This window comes from Notothenia coriiceps, unplaced genomic scaffold (genome assembly GCF_000735185.1).
Source record: "Notothenia coriiceps isolate Sejong01 unplaced genomic scaffold, NC01 NC01_scaffold00037246, whole genome shotgun sequence".
Lineage (NCBI taxonomy): Eukaryota > Metazoa > Chordata > Actinopteri > Perciformes > Nototheniidae > Notothenia > Notothenia coriiceps.
The window spans coordinates 16,578,322-16,601,378 of NW_011369947.1; the positions used below are offsets into that span (position 1 = coordinate 16,578,322).

A 23,057-nucleotide genomic window follows, 5' to 3' on the forward strand; every position below is an offset into this window, starting at 1 on the left:
GCGTTTCTTTATAAGTTGAAGTACAAGCGGAAGTGCAATTGTATTCCCCATGTTTTATCAACTCACCTGTATACAGTGGGGCAAAAAAGTATTTAGTCAGCCACCAATTGTGCAAGTTCTCCCACTTAAAAAGATGAGAGGCCTGTAATTTTNTCTCTCCACCATCTCCTCCGTGTGTGTGTGTTGCTGCATGTAGCAGCTGCGTGTGTGTAAATTGCCCCGCCCCCTTGCAAGCAGGCGGGGGAGAGAGATCTCTCGCCTGGGTTGGAAAGATCGAAAATACTAAAAAGACACATTTTGCATGCTTTTTGCATATTAGAAACGGAGTTGGCAACACTAAAACTGCAATATAATGTTTGTGTAGCAATAATACATATATATATTTTTTTTACATGTCTCCAGTACTGATAAAAAGAGGAGCCTAACAGTACCACGGTCTTTAATAATTCAGCCCCGGGGCCCGTTTAATACCGGGGCTCGGTACCCATCCCTAGGTGTAGCTGCAAACTGTGAGCCTGCCCGCGCATTCAGGTAGGCTCCCCCTGATTGGCTGGCTACGTTTATACAACTGAGAGTAGTACCCATAGAGTCTAGTAGAAGCCTGTGCTTGTAGAACTAGGGTTACAATACATAACCCCCCGTTACTGACTAAAAAGTAATGTTAAACGCAGATGCATAAGCATGGTAGGAAAATGTGGTTGTGGAAACTACGTTTACAGCTCGCTAATCATAAGAGTTAAATCTTCCTCTGTGACATAAAGGTGTATAGGTAACAAACATTTATTTTTGTGTGGGTTGTATGTATTGCCATAAGTCTTGAGTTTCCTGTCAGAAGTCAGTGGTTGCTTTTCTCGCTGCAACCTGTCTCTATCACTGACTTTCTGCAGTGAACTTCCTTTGATTCGCAGTGTGGCTGTTAAACTCAGGATTCATGGCTGCTGGATATGTAATTATGTGGCTGTCACTGTCAGAGGCATCAAAAGTTTACCAAACCTTGCTCAGAACCTTGGTTCAAGGTATTTTTAACAACAACAACAACAACAACAACAGAGTCTCGACTTAGTTACAGAGGCAAAATACCTTTGAGAACACATGATGTAAAACGGGAATAAATCAGTTCTCAGTCTAAATGTTCCGGCCACATTCTCAAAATGCCTTATAAGGGTTGGGAGCATTTCCAGTTTGACTTTTGTGGGTCTAATGCGGAAAAAGGTAGCCTATCGGGTGAAAAGCCTTTTTAGCACTTTCTAAATGTTACTGTACTATGCTACTTCTTTATGCAACCCACTCTCTTCAGTCTGCGTAGCCTACAAATGGCACGACTTTACACATTAGAAATGCGTGCAATAGATACGCTAACCATTCCCATAGAGAACTGAGGCCGAGTTTTGCGTGCATAGATACTCCCACGTTACGTTTGTTATGAACGTGACTTAAATACGTTTATTTTCTACATATCTTTGCCATTTATTGTCTTGCTTATAATAATGATAATAATCATTTATAATAAATATCATTTTAGAGCACACATTTGAAATCAAGAATCGGGCTCGATATATGGTTAAATTAAAATTAGGTAGGCGAGGCTGTAATTTCGCCAGCTGTTACTCTCATGAGCGAGGCAGAAAATAATAGTTTTAACATGCCAAAAAGCTGCTGTGTCGTTTATTGCGCCTCAAACATTAAAACAAATCCAGAGTTACATTTTTCTGTACTTCCTCTAAGAACAAAGGACAGTAAAAGAAGAGCTATGTGGCTTCAGGCTTGATCGCCGCTGAAATGACAGCGTTGATTTACCCAAAAGTGGGCGGGACTGTAAAGTGACGTAGATTTTACTCTCATCCATTATTCAAAACCATTCTATTTATTCTAATGTAAATTACATGCCAGTGTTTTATCTTTTTATTTAGCGATTTATTTTGCATGTTTAACTGGGAATGTTTTCATGTGGAAGTACGTCATTTCACTTCTTCTTCGTCCCTTTTACATTCCAGACAATGCATGGCTCAGCGTAACAGACAGAACAGCAAGCCCAAGTGTGTCTACATTGGAATTACATCTTCATTACTGAAGGAAAAATACTTTACCTAGTGTTTGTTAACTGTTTTTTTAATGCAGTTGGCTTTTCTTAATGGTTACAATATTGCTATTAGTTATATATTATATCACAGCCATAATAACTTTTATTATTAGTGTAGGACACTTATGTATGTATAACATCTGAAGATGTGTAGTTTTATTCATGTTTTCACATAATTTTACAGCATATTGCTATATTATTTCAGACTCAGTATTTACATTCTTATATTCAAGAAAAACGAGTAATGATCTTAAAAACTACAAGTCCTTTTATATTCAGCTTTGCACCGTTATGTTGGTAAATTTATAAACCTATCACGAAATTTAAGATCGAAAATTGTAAAAGTCAGCGAATTTAGTGTTTTGATACTGTAAGGAGACGTATTTTGTGTGAAGAGAAATTGAAGATTTGTTTAATTGGCTGATATATTCTATGATCCCACGTGCAAGTATTCATTTTTCGGGGCGGCATTTTTCTTCCAGTTTTTTCCAAAGGTCTTGCTNGGCCTCTAGGAGTTTAGGATGGCCGAAGACACTACACTACCCATAATCCCCAGCTATCGTTTAGGACTACAGTCCCCGTGATTAATCTTCAAGCGCTGGGATTGGATGTTGGAGTGGCAGTGCGCCAAGGTTACGCCGAGCGTCAAACAGCTGTTTGAAATGGAACAAAACCACTTAGGTTAATATTTTTTTCATCAGATATAACACATAAAAACAATAATTAAATAACGTGCTTTAACCACTAGGCGGTGCACACAAGGTACACACAGCTATAATAACTTTGTATTATTAGTGTAGGACACTTATGAATGTACAACATCTGAAGATGTGTAGTTTTATTCATGTTTTCACATAATTTTACAGCATATTGCTATACTATTTCAGACTCAGTATTTACATTCTTATATTCAAAGAAAATCAGTAATATCTTTAAAAACTACAAGTCCTTTTATAATAATAATAATAGATTTAATTTGTTAGCGCTTTTACAGNAGCAACACATAATTAAATGATGTCTGCTGCAGGAAGGTGTTGTGGGGTATCTGGGTCATTAGGTTGCCACTGAGTAAGAAGAAGAACACACACACGTGTTAGTGTCCTTGAAAGGTACACACTGTACTGCACGTGAACATTGGTAGTACAATAAAAGGAGAATGACGTGCGTCAGACATCATGAAGGTGGGGTAACACAAAATAATGTGCCTCTTGATGCACCTTCATTAGACCACCAAATACATGCAAAGAGAGCCGTCTCTTCTGAATGCATCACACATCAAAAACACAAATAGGTGACTAAAAGAAAACATTTAAAGGCCTTGTAATTGTAGAAAAATATCAAGATTTGCATTGCTATGACATTTAAGTAGTTTTACTGACCAAACTGATAAACTAAGGATCTCTCACAAACATCATTTATAATTTATTTTATTATTGTTATCATCATTTATTATAATGTATGCATAATCATTTATTATAATGTATGCATTATCTAAATGATAGTGCCTGCATTAACATTTTAGCTAGTCTACTCTTGTGTGTATGTGTAAGATTACACACGATTGGTCATTGTAGCATTGGGCTTGGTTTATTTGTCCAGCTGTCTTAATGTTTGCTGGGATTTGTGTTATTATTGTGATGTAAATAAAGTAAATGCATGTTGGAAAAGCAAAATAGTCTCCTCTTCTGTGGTAGATTCGACTGGTTTGGCTCACACAAAAAACTCAAGGAAAGCGCAGCAATTTATTTTGATGGATATTTTTGAACTATTCACAGATCTTTTTTTTAAATGATGCATCCACAGAGGAGCTCAACATCCTGCAGAAAACGAGATTTCTGTGCATGATTATTGCATTCAGAAATACACTAAATGATATTAATCAAATGTGTTTTTCTTGCATGATTACAGAAAGAAAGAAAGTGTGTGTGTTTAAAGTTACACTGCCAGATTTTTTTAAAGGGCCCCAAATCCCCTAAATTTCCTCTTGGCTCACTGACTTAAAACCTCAGGTGGACATCTGGGGGATTTGAGGCCACTGTTAGGCAGTGTTAGGAAGTAATGTATTACTTGGCAAAATGTTAAAGTAACATACAGTAAGGGTTGACAAGTTCAGCATTTACGTATATTACTGGTTCAGAGGCAGACTGAGACTGATCTCCTTCAAGGTCGCCTCTCTCTACGGCATCTTAGTCACAGTCTTTTACTTGAAAAGTGGTGGGTTGGCTTGTTTGCTGTCGTAGAAGAAGTGAGAGGATTGATAACGGTTCAGTGTTTCTGTTTTAATTGATCGACTCAGGTACATGTTACCTTAGCAAGGGCCGGAAGTGTGGTGGTGACGTAGTTAAATTACTGCAGAAAAAGAGTAAAAATGTTATTAACTAATAAAGTAATATCGTATCGTATTAAGAGAGCATAAACGGACGAAAACGACATGAAAAAACCCACAGAAACATCATTGTGTTTGTTTCATGTATTCATTATAGGAACATCAGAGTCTCCTGGTCTGATGTTTCATGCTGTAGTGGCTTCCGTTGTCGATGATAAGTCAAGCACTTCATGTATGCAAAGAAAAACAGGCGGATTGAATACCTCATTTCTTATTTTTATATTCATTTAATGTTGAATATCATGCTAGAGTGTGGATTTTGAGTTGTTTAAAGACACAGCAGATTTAACTGGGATGAGTAACAAGTAAGTTAAGACTTTATACTTTTGCTCGGTTGCTGTTAAAAAATCTAGAGGTACTGCGCATCTTTATCCATATACACTTTTGTACTTGTATTGTTCTGTTCTTCTACAAAACAAAACCTCTCAAGGTCCTTTACTCAGCTACAATCCGAACCTCAAGCATTAGCCTGTGCTGAGTAAAGGCAGATAAAGGCTGCTGTACTTTCACCTAGCAGACCTCCAGTCTCCCAAGCACCTGGCAGAGTGAATTAATGCTGTTCACAGGACTGGAAAGTGAGTCAGGCTCCAGGGCTTTCTGCAGCCATCACTGTAGACATCCAGTCGTACAAACAGATCTATTGTTGCGGGCCATGATCTGGACAAGATGCTAGTGAGCCTTCACAGGAGAATAACGGCTGCTCAGGATTCTGGAGCTGCTAAAGAGATGAGGAAAATATGCAGGGGGTATGGTACATGTGCACACGTGTGTGTATGTGTGGCAGGATGTTGTCTTATAAATGGCAAACACATTTTCTGGATCGCTTCCCATTTAAGCTAAAAGGTCTGTAGCATTTGTTCTCTGCACGTTCTCTTATGTTTCATTTGATTCTCTTAGTTCAAAATTGAAAGTCACGTGATGTGCATTCACCTTTAGTATTTAAATAAAAACTGTAACAGGTACTATTTGAGTATCAGAATCATTTATGGCCTGATTGCAAACCTCTCCTTATGTGATTATGGGATATTATCATATAAAAGTAGGCTAATGCTTTATATAACCAGACAAACACTATTATCCACTGACACTGATTTACATCGATTTGGTTGCATTATGAGTAACCGACTAAATGACATGCACTCACTCAAAGGCTAACATTTGCCTGTGTCAGGTGGTCACAGTGAACTCCTCTGCTCCCTGCTTAGTGAAACCAGAACAAAGCGGCTTTTGTGCGGTTGTCGCTGTCTACCTACTGGAAGTGTTTCTGGAGCAGAACAGGTGCATTTTGGGATATTTCAGGCGGACAATAGAGGGAGGTCGCTGCGAACCTAAATGAACATTTCTGTGTGAACATGTGTGTTTTTTAGGATTTTGTTATTATAAAATGTGCTATTTGATATGCTTTTGTTCTGACACCTGAACTTTCAAAATCCCATTTCAGCTTAAATGTTCATGTATATTTGAGGAGGCAAATGGACTGGGTTTTTCAATTTGCTCCCAATGTACTTATTTGCAAGATACACATAAGACTTGAAGCTAAAATAAGAAATATATATATATGTTATGTGGAAAAAATGTGTATACAGTATAAACATACAGCTTGAGAGAGCAACAAGAAGAGATGAAGAAACAATCTGGAGTAGAGTAAGTGAATAAATCAACAGTTATTAATTGATTACATTTTTTTTTTAACGAAAATATCAAGCATTAAATGGTTCTGACGTCAAAGTTGAGATTTTCAATTTTTCTCCCTTTTTTGTATTATTTTGTACTAATTTTGACTGTTAGTTGGAAATGTCAAGACATCCCACTGGGCTCTGGGACACAATTGCATTTATTTTACTATTGCCTATACAATAAATATTCATATTCTGAGTTTTCCATGTCTTAATTTGTTATAACATTAAATTGAAGAAGATTTAAAGACTCCTGCAGGGTGCACAGACCCCGAGCAGCTTGAGTGGTTTTACAGAGAAGATTGGAGAAAGATTGAAACATTCAGCTGGTGCAGACTTCCACGTCGACACAAGGCTGAAATTGTTGCTAAGGTTTCATAATAGTTTGGAGCAAATTCCTAAACATTATCAGTCTTTATATTCACAATTGATATGTATAATCAGCTCTCACTTTAAGGGTAGTTTATTGTTATCAGGGTAAACTATATTTCCGGCCTTTTTGCACATGCAACAATGAATCAGCTGATTAAAATAATCAATCAAGAACAGGTTTATCATTTCCTGTGTCTTACTTCTTTGTTATGAGTTCTCTGTGTTCCCTGTTTGGTCACTAATGACAAAGAGAACAGATGCCCAGCGTGCCAATCTGTCAATATATCGTTGAGTCTGCTGTTCATCCAAATAGAACCTAGTGCCAGTCCCTCACTTACTCTGTCTCATTGTTTATAGACGCAGGGGTACAGAACATTTGGAACAGCGTGTACTAAAGCCATTATGTGAGCCGAAATGTGTTTCTGTGCTAATAATAACTAATAATGCATCCTCTCCTTCCTGTTCTCTCTGTTGTAGCCAAGTTCTTGCTGTTTTCCCCCTCACCTCCTTTGATAAAACACAGGCAATGTCTATTTTAAAAGGTTTTAATGAGTGCAAAATGAGGAATGTTACATGATGCCTTGTCTGATTGGATTCAAGTTATTCATGATTAAAGGTCAAGATACAGTTTGATTATGCAGAGCATTTACGTGCTGGAGGAATGTGGTAATGACTCTGACATGAGCAGACTTTTCTGGAAGCTTCTCTGGGAGAAAGTGTTCTACATTTGACAAATCTGGTCATTATGTCTTTATAACACAACACTTCCCCCAAGGTGCTATTATATTTCTACCACAATACTTTTCCAATATTGAGCTCACCCAATAGACAAGAGGTTCTTCCCACTATTGAAACAAGAGATGCAATCAAATAAAATCAAGTTAACACACACTTGTTTCCAATTTCCCTGAAGGGTATTACATTACATGTTACTTGTTACAGTAGATGCTTTTATCCAAAGACACTTACACATTCAATACTGTGGGCAATCCCCACAGGAGTAATTTGGGGTGAAGTGTCTTGCCCAGGGACACAACGACATGCTGACTGCAGTGGGGTTTGAACCTGTGACCCCCTGATCCGAACACCAACGCTCAAGCCACTGCACCACACGCCTCCCTTGTATCATGTTCATTGTTCAAAAAAGCATTGGATAACTTCGTAAACAAAAAACTAAAACAAACTGCATAAAATAAATAAAAAGATGCTGTGTGAACTGAAGCCTCAGATTACCAGTATGGCATTGTACATTTTGAAAGCAAGAGTGATAAGCAAAGGTAATACAAAGTTAAAACAATGCATGCATGTTTCACTTCAAACAATGCAGCATGATAACATTTAACACTTCAAAACTGAATGTTTTATGCAGTTTTACAAAGATGTATGATTCACATCCAAACTGTGGAATGTACTGTATACCAACTGTGATGGAGTGAAAAAGACAAGCTGTTCTGCAATGTTTTTCAAAAGCCTGTACCAAATGTCTCCAGGCTGCAGTGAATCAGATTATGTTCGCAGGGTTATTTTCTCTGAGGTACAGAAATGGTGCATTATTCATTCCCCTCTTTTTTCTGAACTACAGGAAGTCATGAAGGCAGCCTCGTTTACTGGAAACATTTTCTGAGCTTGTTTTATTTTTTTTCTCTATGTTTGTCTGCCTGTGTGTAGTGCACGTGCACCCTCATAGAAATCAAAACAACCCCCCTCACTTCTGATCTGAACCACTGAGCAGAGAAGGTCCTCTGAGGTTCACCTGCTGGCTGATGAAAAACCGTGCTGTGGAAACAAAAGTCCTGTCAACTCAATCCAAACATGGAGGCAATCACACACTGGATGAGAGAGATTAAAACTTCATATAAACAGAGTTAATTCTCCCACCTTTGCTTTTCATCTGAAGCCTCCTGTCAACACATAAACTGACCTGCACAGCCTGAAAAGAAAGATAAAACAGATGTTATCAACAAGACTCAGCAGATGTACAGAAGCTGTTATCAAACCTATTTTTGTTGCTGGGTGACAATGAAAGTTTATCATATGTTAAACTTAAACGTTTTTACAATGAAGACATTATCCACGTCCATCAGAAAGCACATAAGGACATTAAAAGCAGTAGAGTCAGGAAAAGAGCAGCTTCAACCAGTGCCCCATTAACACAGACTATAATGAAATGTAAATGAAGTCTGGGTCTGTTCTGTATAAATAAGCTTCCACCCTATGTAATTGTTTCCCTGCCAATCAGAAGTATTCATACATTCCCCGCGAGAAAACGTCAATCAACAAATGTCTAAATAAACCAATGGCGCATATCAAACGTCTGATGAACAATGAAACGTTCCCATCCTCCATGCCTCAAACTGGCAACCCTGTCATTCTGTTATTTGTTTTACTGTGAATAGTTTTTATCTCTCTCTGCTTTCCTGTTCCTTTTGAAGTATGTTAATCATAATTATTTGTTGTTTTCCTTTCTTTTAGTTCACATGTAAATTCTAAGGAGATAATTGCAAGGAGATTGTTGTGAAAGCACTAACAAAGACAGTGATAAATGAGAGTGTCCTGAGGGCCCCGGGACCCCTGCAGAGGGGACACTTACTTTATGGTCAGCTAATTGGTGGTTTGAGTGGAGAATACCTGCAAATTGATTAATTAGTTATTTAGTTTACAAAATGTAAAGAATGATGACAAGTGCCCAACAGTTTTATTGATTAGATTGTCTTTTGTTTGGGAATTTACAATATACAAAATATACAAATATACACATTCCTTCTCTTACAAACAATTGTTGTTTTTTTCAGAAGCAAAAAGGTGCTAAGGAGAGAAGCAACCAATTTAGATTATAGGGAGTGAAGGACTCAAACTGTCTTTTGACTCATCTATCTTTATAAGTTTAGACCTCTTTCATTAAAATGATATTAAATGTTAATTCATAATTAATTTGAAGACAAAACCTTGGCTCAAACTACAGGATAGTTACATTTTTCAGTATTTTCTGAAATGTATAAACTAAATAATCTATGTATTTATAACATGATCAATTGTAAAGAATACGTAATTGATCACTTTATATCTTTACAGAACATCTTGCATTACAACAGCCTACAAAATCTCTTTAAACCTAGCTCAGAAATTAACTACAATTCCCTCACACCATTGCGTCAAACCCTTGCTGCTGATTGGTTGCAGCTCATCCAAACATTATTATACAAGTCTGGTTGTGGTTTTGTGATCCTGTCAATCAAACCCAGTACATCTGAGCCAATCAGCTCCGGAGTTCAGCTCGTGTGGGCGGGGCTACCGCTTCCTTACACACATCACTCTTGTTTGCTGCTCGTTGCTAACAACCTGCTGCCTGCAACTTCGTCTGTCCACCATCCACCCATGCATTAACGGGTTCCAGGTGTTTATGGGATGTGTGTGAGGATGAATCCGTGTCTCTGAGGTTCAGCTCCGTGCTGCTGCATGCTGCTCCGCGTCTCTCTCTCTTTCTGACGCTTGGGGTTGCAGTCTGGCCTCCAGCCGCGGCTGCGATTTAACTTCATTTCTCAGCGTCGGCTTGCTCTCAAATCATGTTTATTTTATAAAGATGGCGGCGAGGGGCACACTGTAAACTAAATGACTGTCAGAAACATCGCCTCCATTTGTAATATGGTGAGTACCTTGCTGGTTATGCGTGTTGCTATCGATTTGCCTGCAGCCACTGTGTTCCTGGTGTGTAATGATGTTCATGGGTTAGTCGCGCCCCCCCTCCTGCAGTCACACACGTGCAGGGGGGAGATGCACATGCATGTAACAGATACCAGGATTCAGAGTTTTATCAGGTGTCGGTGCTCAGACGGGCCTGCATCTCATCCTTCATATTCATTTTGGAGAGCTTTACACACAGCTGCTTCGTTGTTTTTGCATCCTGCTGAGAGACAATGTACATTTGCAAAGCTGTCAGCGATGATTGACAGGCGAATGAAGCATTGCTCTGCCTTTGACAGCTTGTTGTGATTGCATAATGTGTTGCGGCTGCAGAGAGCTGCTGACATCCAGTTGCAGAGAGCCGACCCTTCATTGAGACTCGGGATACTAATGTCAGGAGCCTGCAGTGCTGCCCTGCATTAATAGCCCCCACAACAAAGAGTTATTACCCAGCATCCCAAGCACAACAAGTTTTATATATTTGGGTTTATTGTGAGTTTAACAGACACATTGGTAAAGATATGCCTCCTGAAGAAGTGTTACAGCACTGCTAAACACAAGTGAATGTTGAATGAACTCATCTTGTGTGGATATTTGTCGTATTAACAGTTAATACAAGTGGTACTGTAATTGAAAGGATGCAGCTTGTGTCCCCTACACTACAGCCAGTGTTTTGTTGTACAATAAGTTAGCTTCTGTTAGTGGTAGGGCTGAGTTGTATGCTTAAGATCATACATATAATCTTCTTGTTAGGAGGACTCTAACTGCTTTATTCTATGATTTAATCAAATAAATGTGCTGTTTACAAAATGAGAGACTTGTAATAGTTTCCCACACCACAAGATGATGTATACTTTGGTTTTCTACCATTTATGACAAAGAAAATAAGAAACCATTATCTTGGTTTTTGTTCTTATTGAAAATGCTCATTAGTTTAAATGAGACCAAGAAACCTCTTTAAATTGTTTTTGACCCAACTAACAGTCCCGGGCCGGAACCCATATATATTTAGTTTACCATCGTAGACAACTGAAAAGAAAAAAAAGACGTATGATGTATTAGTGGTTTGAACTCTAGCTATATTTGTATTTCTCTTCATAACAAACCTTCAATAGCTATCATTGGATATGCCGTTACATTGTTTAATATCGCAATAATAATATCTCTTGCACTCAATAAACACATAGTACTGAGTAACCAGTTCCTTTATTGCAGTTTTTAGTATACTGCTAGTACAATAAATGGCTTATTGACTAAAATGGTTTTTTCTCCCACATTCTTTTATTGAATTATTTGAGCGTAAAAGACACAAATAAAAAGAATCATGGTTATATTTTGAATATAAGAAATGTAGTTTTCTGCTTATAGTCTGTTTATCCAGCTCTAAAACCCCTGAGTGCAAACACAATTATTCCATTGTCATGTATTACTTTGACTATTTGAAATATGTTACCCAAGGACTCTCAGACTTTTAAATGCACATAGAAAAATGTATCCACTCGATACAGAAGGTGAGGCTTTGTAAGTGTCCAACTTTACAAAGTAATAAGCGATACAAAGCAAGGGACGAAAGTGTGTTGGTGTCTTGATTCTTCACAGCGTCTTCCGCTTTGCCAACAAAGTTCAAGTTCTTCCAAAGTGCATAGGTTGTTTGTTTTTTAAACAAAGTATTTTTGTCCTTGAAATAAATGATGCCACTTCCTGCTGTTTATCACGAACGGCTCACATTTCAAAATGTGGCACCAGGAGTTATTCGGAGTTTGTTTTGCATTGATTTGAATAGACTTTCAGGTCCACTTGGGTTGCATTACCAATATCTCTCTCCAGACATGTAATATAAAGGTCATGTTGTTTGCATTATAATACGTCCCACAAGGAAAGAGTCAGTTTGTATGGGTACAGTACATGGACTTGTTTTCAGACTCGACGTGGTAAATCAGACAAAGAGGTATTCACTGTCCGCTTTGACAGGGAGAAATGAAAGTCATTGAAAGTCAAAGCCGTCCCCAAACTAAATTGTCTTCTGTGTTCGCGAAACAAAGCTTTGGTTCATTTGGAAAAGCTTTGAGCTCTGACAAGTGAAAAGGCTCCGACCAGAGATAAGTGGTGAGCCTCCGCAATCAGGGGTTGTATATTCTTGACCTTTCACATGGGTCTACTTATATAGGACATATCCTTTTTCTACTTTGACGGGAAGGTTTTGGGGGTTTTGAGAAAAGGCATCGAGATGAGCTACAACATTCTTGAAGAAACTGATACAGTGAAATGTGGCAAAGAGGATCATTTGATCAATTATGCTGCATGTAGTTTTAAACCCTCAGTTACCAGTTGGTGCTTGTTGACTTCCCAACATTTACATAATTCATTTGGCTGTATGTACATAGACTACATTAAACAAATCAGGCTTTCATTCTGGCCTCGTTACTTTCCATATGAACTGAATGATAAGAGAGATGATGGTGTTGAAGAACTGATAACAAAAACACCCTCATGTTTTCATGTCTTATGTTTTGTCTTTCAGGGCACCAATGCCTCTGCTCTGGAGAAAGACATCGGCCCAGAGCAGTTCCCAATCAATGAACACTACTTCGGATTGGTCAATGTGAGTATCACTAAAGCCTCTCATACATTAACAAAGGGCTTTGCCAGAAAACATTGGTGTCATCTTTCAAAACAAACTGCCACGGGACTTCAGTGAGTCATGTGACGGTGAGGGTGTTGTCTATGAGCCTGTTGCCCAACATAGGGATGTTCTGTGTCTGTAATATCACATTCATGTAAACACACACTTTTCTCAACACCTTACATGTTTGCCAAGTTGTTAAAAAACATTTGACCAATTCGGTATTTTTTCACCAGCTAGTTCAAACAATAATCTAAAAGAAAAACAGACGGAAGAAAATACCTTTTGGTCCTCATCTTTGAATGTGTCTGCTTTTTCCTTCCTGCAGTTTGGAAACACATGTTACTGTAACTCAGTGCTACAGGCTCTCTACTTCTGCCGGCCTTTCCGGGAGAACGTGCTGTCTTACAAAGCCCAGCAGAAGAAGAAGGAGAACCTGCTCACATGCCTGGCTGACCTCTTCCACTCTATTGCCACGCAGAAGAAGAAAGTGGGCGTCATCCCGCCCAAGAAGTTCATCTCCCGCCTACGGAAAGAGAACGGTGAGAGCCCAGATGGTGTAAAGGAAATCTTATAGGAACTGAAAACCTAATCAAATGTTTTTTTACTAAGCCTTATGTCGACACCATCTTCACACAGGTGGTAGCAATAAATAGGCCTTACATTTAAAGAAGGTGCAACTTTATGATATGCAGTATAGTGAAAGATTAAATCGTAAAAAGAAATGACATGCACGAGGAAAAAGGGGTTTACAGTCAAAAAGGTGGATAGGAAAATTATGACTAGAACATTTACAACATTTTACTATTAGATTTTTGGATTAAGCCATAAAATCAGATGTTATATTTAGTAGGAATTTAGAAGTGAATCCCTTGATTTAACACTTAGAAAATTACTACAATGCATATTTGAACTGCTTCTTTTTGTTTAACTATGAAAGGCAGAAAAAGGTGAAACTAATAACACTAACATTTATACATTTACATAACCCAAGTTAATAGATGTTGCAAACAAAAACCCAGGATCAGAGGAAAATCTGCACTCTTGTATTCATGTTCATAACCAAACAGAGGGGGGCGGTTGTGGTGGTGCATTGTATGTTGGTAGCAGTGCTGGCTTTAGTGTATTCTGAATATTTGAGGTGAAGGGCATGTGCATGTTGGAGGTAAGGTCATTCAGAGAGCGGAGCTGACAGAGAGGCTGACTGTTCTCTGCTGTCTATATTGAGGAAGCTCTTTGTGAATGAACAATGAAATCTCTGTTCGGACCCAGCTTCGGTCAGCTGCCTCCTCTCTGGACTTTTTTCCTTCTGCTTTCTCTCTCCCCGACTCCGACTCCCCACTTCTCAGCTTTCCCCTTTCACATTCAGATCTGTCGAAACAGAAGTGTGTGTGGATGTATTGTAATACTACAGAATGTATTTTAAATCATTATTTTACATTTTGTTGTTTTTAATAATTAATCAAGAACACTATTTCCTTAATACTTTAAAGATCTCCTATCATGCTATTTTTATGCATATATTATGGGTCTCAGCTATATATAAAAATATATAAAAAACATGTCTATGATTTGTTTTGCTCAAAATACCAAACAGATCACCCCTTCTAGCCATGCCTCATGCCCCTCTATTTCAGCCCTGTTATGGCGCTTTTCCACTGCAGGACCTCTCAAGGCTTAGTACGGTATGGTTAGGCCTTGGTAGGCCAGGCTCACTTTATGCTGCGTTTCCATTACAGTTTAGTTACTGGGGTAGTAACTATGGTAACACAGTGTAGGGGGGGCGATCGGCTGTTCGGCGGGTGGAGCGACGCTGCATAAAACTGCAGTGACGTCATCTTCAATGAGAAGCACAAAACCAAAACATCAGCCGTTAGCTGTTAGCACTCAGAGCTCACAGCTCCTCATATCTGTTCAGAAACTAGACTAAAGTTAAACGAGTACAAACCACAGACTGTCTGTGTCATGGCGAATACAGTCGCTGGTTTATTTATGTCTGTAGGCCGTTGTTGTGAGTGTGGACGGAGCATATACAACTGGCTGCTACTTAGAAATGATTGATCTATTTACCTAATATATCATATTCCAATAACTTGCATATAGACTCTCTTGCACTATTTCACTTTTTTAAACGATTTTTCTTTTTGTATTTACTATTTACTTGCACTATATTTTTCTGTTTATCTGGGTTTTGTGTTGCACTGTTGGAGAAGCCTGTGACCTAAGATTTTCATCGGCATTACTACACTGTAGCTATGTTCGTATAGCTACTAGGACATAGCTACTAATAAAGAACCTTGAACCCTTGTTAGCTTTGCCTGATCGATTCGATCTCCACACACGCATTTTAAAAGGTTTTTCGCCTGCCGTTTTGTCTGCAGACTTGCCAAAGCATTAATTCATGGTTTCTACTAACCGGTATCAGTATGTTGTTACTTCGGCATCATTTTGAAACGTGTATTACAATTAAATCACGGTAAAATATGTTCATTTTTTTGTTGTTGTAGCCCCCTTTCCAGCGATTCTCTCTGACCAATCAGCAGTCGAAAGTGTTTACGTCACCAGTTTAGCATATTCATTTAATTTAAATAATTCTTAGTTGCATCCCTACATTAATATAAACATTGGACTCCGTATGGGCCGATAATCAATATTAAATGGCTGGAAACATGATCAATGGCCAAAAAAGTTGCCTGGGACATCCCCATTATTTTTCTATTAATTATCTCCATGAATTGTATCTCCCTGCAGATCTGTTTGACAACTACATGCAACAGGATGCCCACGAATTCCTCAACTACCTGCTGAACACCGTGGCCGACATACTGCAAGAGGAGAAGAAGCAGGAGAAGCAGAACGGGCGCCTCAAGAACAACGGGACCCCCGTCACCACAGAGACAGACACGGAGAACAAGACGGAGCCCACGTGGGTTCACGATATCTTCCAGGGCACGCTGACCAATGAGACGCGCTGCCTCAACTGTGAAACGGTGTGTGGCTCTGCTCTGTTTGTCCATTGAGCTCTCCTGGAGAGGTAGAACATTTAATATTGTCCCTGCGTCACACTGAATTAACATCCCCTCCTGAATAAGTCTGAAACAGGGATTAACCTTTTTATTTTACAGAAATGAGGTAGACATCACACCCGGTGGGCTCCGGCCACACGCTCAGGGCTGACGTAGGCTTTGTCCTCTGGGTTTTATGGGCAAAGAGTGGGACGGGTTGCCCTGAACAACCCTCTGCAAACACCAAGGCACTGTAGTGCTCCGAGACAAAAGCTACTCAGTACAATCAGCATTTCAAAGACTGTTTGTGTGTATTTGGATGGACGGGTGGGTGGGTGATGTGTTGCAGGACTTCAGGCTTATCCTCACTGATCCTGTCAAAAAGGATGACAGTGTAGTTACCTCAGTGTCTCTCTCTGTTTGACAGGTGAGCAGCAAAGATGAAGATTTTCTGGATCTTTCTGTGGATGTGGAGCAGAACACATCCATAACACACTGTCTCAGGTAGCGTTGATTTATTATACATTCAGTCACAGTTAAACTCGATGACCGTAGACCCACGTTCCCTTTTGGTCTGAATAAGATTTAATAACCAAGCCTCCTGTGGCATGCTCCCCCCTTTAGGGACTTCAGTAACACAGAGACTTTGTGCAGTGAATACAAATACTACTGTGAGGCGTGCTGCAGCAAGCAGGAAGCACAGAAGCGGTCAGTAAGGCACTGAGATGAATTACCACTGTGATGTGTGATGGTACCCTTCTCTGAGCATGTATGTTTCTCTGCAGGATGCGCGTGAAGAAGCTTCCTATGATCCTAGCCCTGCACCTGAAGAGGTTTAAGTACATGGAGCAGCTGCACCGCTACACCAAGCTGTCCTATCGAGTAGTTTTCCCCCTAGAGCTCCGTCTGTTCAATACATCGGGGGATGCGGTTAACCTGGATCGCATGTACGATCTAGTGGCTGTGGTGGTTCACTGTGGCAGGTACAGTATACTAATTATCACATGTAAAGTGTTGAGATGAAACAATGCTTGCTCCATCAAGCTTTTGCAGTCTCAATTCTGTTGATCTCCATAAGAAAATGGTTTTAGCTGATGGTACTCTCTCTAAAAAGCAGGGGTAATACATGTTTAGTTGTATATGATCTCTTTATTCTATATAATTAAAAGGGACATCCTCCTTCCATAACCCGTAACACAAGTTTGGAATCACGTCGCAAAATTGTGAAGCAAAGTCACGTTTTAAAATGTGATCTAAACATGATTAAATGCTCAAGTTAAATATGTATTCTGAATTCCAAAATAAGGACAATTATTCATAGAAAAAACTAAGAATGCTTTGAAGTAACATGTATTTACTTGAAATCCAAATTAAACAACATTGAATATTTGTGACATCTGTGAAGTCAGATGTATTTTCAAAGTGAGAGTTTTGTGCACACGTCAGGGACTCACTGTTTGTCTTTGTTTCCTCAGTGGTCCAAACAGAGGCCATTACATCACCATAGTGAAGAGTCATGGCTTCTGGCTGCTGTTTGACGATGACATTGTGGAGGTGCGTCACTCTCGGCATGTTATGTTCTGCTACAATGGTCCTTGACTCATCTGTTTGTTCATTTGCTATTGTTCTTTGTTATCACTTACCAGCATCTTACTTACTGTGTTGTGCAGAAAATTGATGCCCAGGCCATTGAAGAGTTTTACGGGCTTACCTCAGACATCTCCAAGAACTCAGAGTCGGGATATATCCTCTTCTACCAGTCCAGAGAGTGACTGGAGCTGCATCAGTGACACAGGAGAGACTAAATAGGATTTTTCTTTTTAACCTTTAGCCTATCAGACTCCCACCATCTCCATCCCATCCTGCTCCCATTCTCCAAGTCTGACCTCTCTGATGTACGGGCCAATCCTCTGTCCCACCCCCATCCTCTGGGTTTTACTGCACTTCATCCTTCTCTCTCTCTCTCTCCCCCTGTAATTTGCTTCTTGCCTTTTAGTCACCTGCATCTGGACTGCACTTTAAAACCAAAGCAAAAAAACAGCACGACGGAAACAAAATGGATTCTACGTACACATTGAGCTCCAGATGCTCAGTGAAGATCTGCAAAGGTGATTCTCTATCAGGAACACGATGGGGTGAAGGGTCAGGCTGTCAAAAATGGTGCTATATCATTTCTATGTATATAAGGTCTTCATGTGTCCCCCACACACTGTTATTCCTTTAATATGGGCTATTTTTCCCATCACTGTCTAGTTCTTTGTTTAGCTTTATGTCCATGGTTGATGCATGTAAAGCGAATGAAGTTGGAGACAAACACTGTTTAATGCTCATGGAGAGGTTTCATGCATTAGTAATGGCTTTGAAGCAATATCTGAGCATTAATTAGATAGAACTCAAAAGCTAAACTTCAGGTGTAAATGCTGATAAGGAAGAGGCCCAATATAGAATCACTATTCCTGCTGTTGCAACTCCACAATTAACATAAAATGTACCTGAGCCTAATCCTCCTACACTACACAAGAAAGGAAATCTGTTTCTCTGTCAGACTGGTCCACATTGAAGTCAGCTGAATCTTTATAATTTGTATTCTGAACAAAAAGTCATATTTATTCTACTTGTACTTATTTATTACTGTTATTTGTAATGCAGAAAGGTAGTTAATGAAGGTATTTGTGTAATATTGCTCCTCTGAGAGCTTTTTATGTTAAGACCCATAGTCTAAACTCAATTTGAAGGACATGGTGTATGTTACACAACTTTTATAGGACTGCACCAAAAACAATTTGGGTTCAAGGTTCTTTATTGTCAAACTAACATAGCTACAGAGTAATTATGTCATCGAAAATCTTAGGTCACAGGCTTCTCCAACAATGCAACACAATAATACAGATAAGCAGACAATATTCAAATATACTATATTAAAAGTAATACAAAAATAAAAATAATTTTAGTGAGAACAAAAAAAGTGGAATAGTGCAATGAGAGTCTACAAGTTATTGGAATGATATAATAGATAAATAATTACTAAGTTGCAGATGAATGGTGGTTTCATCCGTTTGCATGGTAAATAAAAATATGAGACGTATAAGGTGAGAAACAACCCAGAACTGCCCAATCTTTTTGATTGACAGCAAATATTGAAAACAGTGCAATAAGAGGTGAGGTTACCCAATGTGGAAATTCCCAGTGAAACTGATATTAATGAAATGTAAATGTTAGTAGTAGATGTGTTTCTTAGCCGCTGATTATTTTCCAGTGCTGTGTTTATATGTGCTTTTTGATATCAAAGTGAATTTGCCCCTTCACCATGTGAAATGCACACTACCTGCAGGGATGTTCTTGCATCCCTTTGTTTTTCTATTCTTCTTCAAAAATGTCTTCTTTTGTCTTTTCATGTCACATGTTGAACTACAGCTTAGCACTTCTGTCTTGGTTGGTCTCTGACTTATTGTGGCTGCCATGCCCATGTGTAGCACATTTTAATCCTAAACTACATAGAAGTCAAATTCAATAGTGTTGATTCATATGATATCCTTTGTATTGTCGATGTTTTTTCTCAGTGGCCCAGGGTTTATGGCCATACCCTGTAGTGACATCAAACAACTTGTTTTCATATGAATTGCATTCCTATTTGCTGCACATAAGCAGAATTACCATTTCATATCCATATCATTTTAAATTAGAGTTAGAGGAAAGGATTGATTTGCTAGTTTAGTGTCCGTCTGTTCAGGTGAGCCAGAATTTAAAGTGAAACTGGGTGTTGAATGCGCTTGTTTCTTCTGTCTCTTCCATTTAGTCTGTTTTTGGGTGATATCACAAACATGTGCCAAACTGGAGTCGATACTGACCTTGCAGTCTTGAACAAAGCATTATTTTCGTTGTAAAGATACAACTGTACATATATATTATGTAGAAAATACTTCTGGAAATAAGAAAATATTTTTTTAAAGTGAAGATCTTAAAATGTAAAGACACTCAAGATTTAAGCTTGACGCTGGCCATCATTGAAACACTGTTAGGAACTACTGTGCTATTTTACAATCACTCGATTGCATAATCATATTTGTGAAGAAGTCAACTTTCTTATTATTACTTTTTCTTGGTTGAACTGAGCCCAGATAGGAAATGGTAGCAGGTATAGTCTTGACACATTTTTAGACTCGGGTGAGAGGAAAGAGAATTGCTGATCTTCCATTAACACTTATGCACTCGTCCTCACTGAGACGCTCAGTCATTGCACTTGGTCTGATATATTTTACTGTGGTAGTGTTCTGCCGAGGATAGCTCTGGCGCAGAGTCCTGCATCAGGTGGGATATGATTGAGCTCATGGGAAGGGAAAGAGGATATGAATTGGAGTCTCCATTTGGTTGTAAACTGAAAGTGCACTTTATTAGCGATGAGCTACAATGCTTTAACATGAAACACATTTTAACACACTAGTTTTGAGTTGTTTTTTTTTCTTCTGTTCAATAAAATAACTCAAATGACTTGCTGGAGTGTTTTGGATTTATTTACCTGCTGCTATGAACCCTGAATACAACTGTTTCAGACACAATTCAATAGCCTATATGGCAATATCTAAACAACTGTGGTCCAGCCTGAAATATTGCAACAACTGTTGTAAAATTAACTTTAATAGTTCCATACTAATCCTTTGGTGATTCATTGACTGTAATCTTGCACCACCACAATGTAAAAGGTGTATCGTAGAACTGTATACAATTTCTGTCAGACTTAGCATGCGCAAAGTGCAATACCTGCCATTATGTACATGATCATAATATAACAGATTTATCTAGGTTGGAAAATTGGTATAATTATTATATAGTATAGCCCCAGTACAAAAGTAAGGCATTTAAACAAGTTATTTATAAAGTTAAAAAAATATATATGTTTATTGAGACAAATGAATAAACAAGAAAGGTTGTAAAATAGTTTAATACAAGTGAACAGATCTAAACAATACTAAAGGCAAAAAGTTGGGCAAACTGGGGTAATACAAATAAACAGATTGCCCTTTAGTACAGTCACTAAAGGGCAATCTGTTTATTTTTGCTCTATTTTTGTTTGATTGGTTGCTTTAGCATCAGTCAGTGTCACCTGTGCTAATTGGATGGTAGCTCAGAACGAAAGAGGGCAAGAGAAAGAAACAACGGAAGAGAGGGAAGAGTCTCGACGAATAGCAGAAAATGTTAGCCGGTTTAACTAAAACTGAAAGCAACAACTTACATTTTTCATTTAATATCAGTTCGTTAAGCGTGTCTGTGCTAACTGCTAAACTAACGGTGGCAAGTCGCTAGATTAGAGGGGGTCATCCACCCTATGTTCCCACAGCCCAATGGTCCCACATTTCTAATATGTTATAGGTGGCGCTATTGCGGAGTGCACTGTATAAATATATACTCTAACTTTTATAATATGAAATATTTACATATTTATGTTAGCATTTCACTTCTGCCGATTTATGATTCGAAAATTATAAAAGCAGAGTAGACATGTGGAGATTATTTGGCTGAACAAAACGGATTAGGGTAACGGTAGGATTAGGGTTAGATAAATATTATCTTGGCTGCAGTGAACTTGTTGTTGCAGACTTGTAACCTTTGTATTTGCGTTAGAGTAAGTATTTGAACACAGTTTGCCAAAGGGAAATAGTAGTTACAGTGGTGAGAAATAGATATTTTGTCAAAGGAATCAAAGAAGGGCTGAACTTGTTATATTTTTTTCTAAAAGAAAATTCCATTGTGAATGTTGTTTTCCGGTACTCAAAACATTGGTCCCTGAAGACTCAGAGCATTCATATTTTATCACAGTTTTTAAGAAAAAATATGAAAACAAACATTACCAGAACTTTGTATAACTTCTGCAGCATCCAAGTCTGTCCATATGACATATGAGTTTCTTTTGGTTATCACTGAAAATTAGACAACATGTCCATCTTTACAGCTATCAGCTTTGTGTCCTCTCAGTCACCCTGAAACCTCAGCTAATCCCCCAGGAGAAAAATACAGCAGCTGCCAGGAGTCTGTTACAGTCTTTACTCTGTTGATACACTTTTCTGTCTTCTTCCTCGCTTTCTACCCTATGTCTGCCCTCCCTCAGCCATCCATCGAAGAAGAGCAGGAGACAATTGGAGTATTGATGAGTGGTTTATCACACATCTGAGGCAAATTGCAATTAACTGCTTCCTAATTAAAGAATGAATATCATCCGGCAATTGGCAAAAGTATTAAAGTTTAATTTTATTTTTAAATGACCTGTGTGATTCCTGAATAAACAGGTACAGATACAAAATGAACCACTATATGCCCTTAGAAGCATATGGTATACTGTACAGTATGTATGTAGTTTAGTATATTTATTTAAAGATGCTTAAATAGTTTAAAGTATATTTTAGCCTCCCAGATATCGATTATAGGTGCTTGCATTACATTAGAAACAATTATAATTTAATATAAATATCGGAGACTTTATCTCCGATCTTAATATTTGTCAGTATGGAGTTTCAGTGTCTAAACTGTTATTTAGTACGGTCAGAGGCACAACAAGGCCAGGGTTCGTTGAGGGTGTTTGTCTTCTCCGTTAATTTGTTTTAAGATTTAGAAATGAAGTCACAGTGAAATCCACAGGTGGTCCCGGATAGATACTGCCCTCTCATTCTGTTTCTATGGAAAGATCTGCGGGCACTTCTCAGAAACACATCATCTCCCACAGAGAGCTGTTCAGAAAGATGAACACACCTCAGGGACAAACACAAACACACACAAACACACACTTTCAGCCAAACCCTGACAGTGTCCTGGTTATCAGTACATTTAGGGATAACCACTTTTTCCCCAGAAACTAATGATATGATGCCTGTCAGTGACATCAGTGCATCTATTATGAACACAACAATGAGACAATGTGTAATTATGAAATGTGTCAGTTTTATTTTTGTACAAGGTCAATTCTGGATAAAGACAAAGTAACCAGCAGATTTTCAAATCATTGTCTCAACCTTTATATTGTGTCTTCTCAATGCTAGTTTGGGAACAAACTTTAAAAGATTTAAAGTACCATAATGGCTTTATATTCTTTTTTTGTGCAATCTGACTCGTATACATTTGTCTTTTGTTGTTTGTGTCATTGTTTGATATCACAGTTTTCCCTTTATCTCGTCTCTGTTTGGTTGTAAATGTTTTGGAGGCTGTGCAGATGGGCTGCAAATGACTGGAATGATGGATTTCATAG

At 38.5% G+C, this 23,057-nt stretch overlaps 2 protein-coding genes across 4 annotated transcripts in view; one reads left to right on the plus strand and one right to left on the minus strand.

Moving 5' to 3' along the window:
- The window catches only part of gabrg2 (gamma-aminobutyric acid type A receptor subunit gamma2), a 220,071-nt gene that overhangs the window by 160,337 nt on the left and 36,677 nt on the right, over positions 1–23,057 (minus strand). The window lies entirely within an intron of this gene.
- usp46 (ubiquitin specific peptidase 46) lies at positions 9,806–18,684 on the plus strand. Its single transcript, XM_010794977.1, has 9 exons — positions 9,806–10,159; positions 12,717–12,797; positions 13,147–13,360; positions 15,570–15,808; positions 16,251–16,327; positions 16,448–16,531; positions 16,609–16,806; positions 17,299–17,377; positions 17,494–18,684. Exons 1-9 carry the CDS (start codon positions 10,124–10,126, stop codon positions 17,593–17,595), a joined length of 1,110 nt encoding a protein of 369 aa, XP_010793279.1. The 5' UTR covers positions 9,806–10,123; the 3' UTR covers positions 17,596–18,684.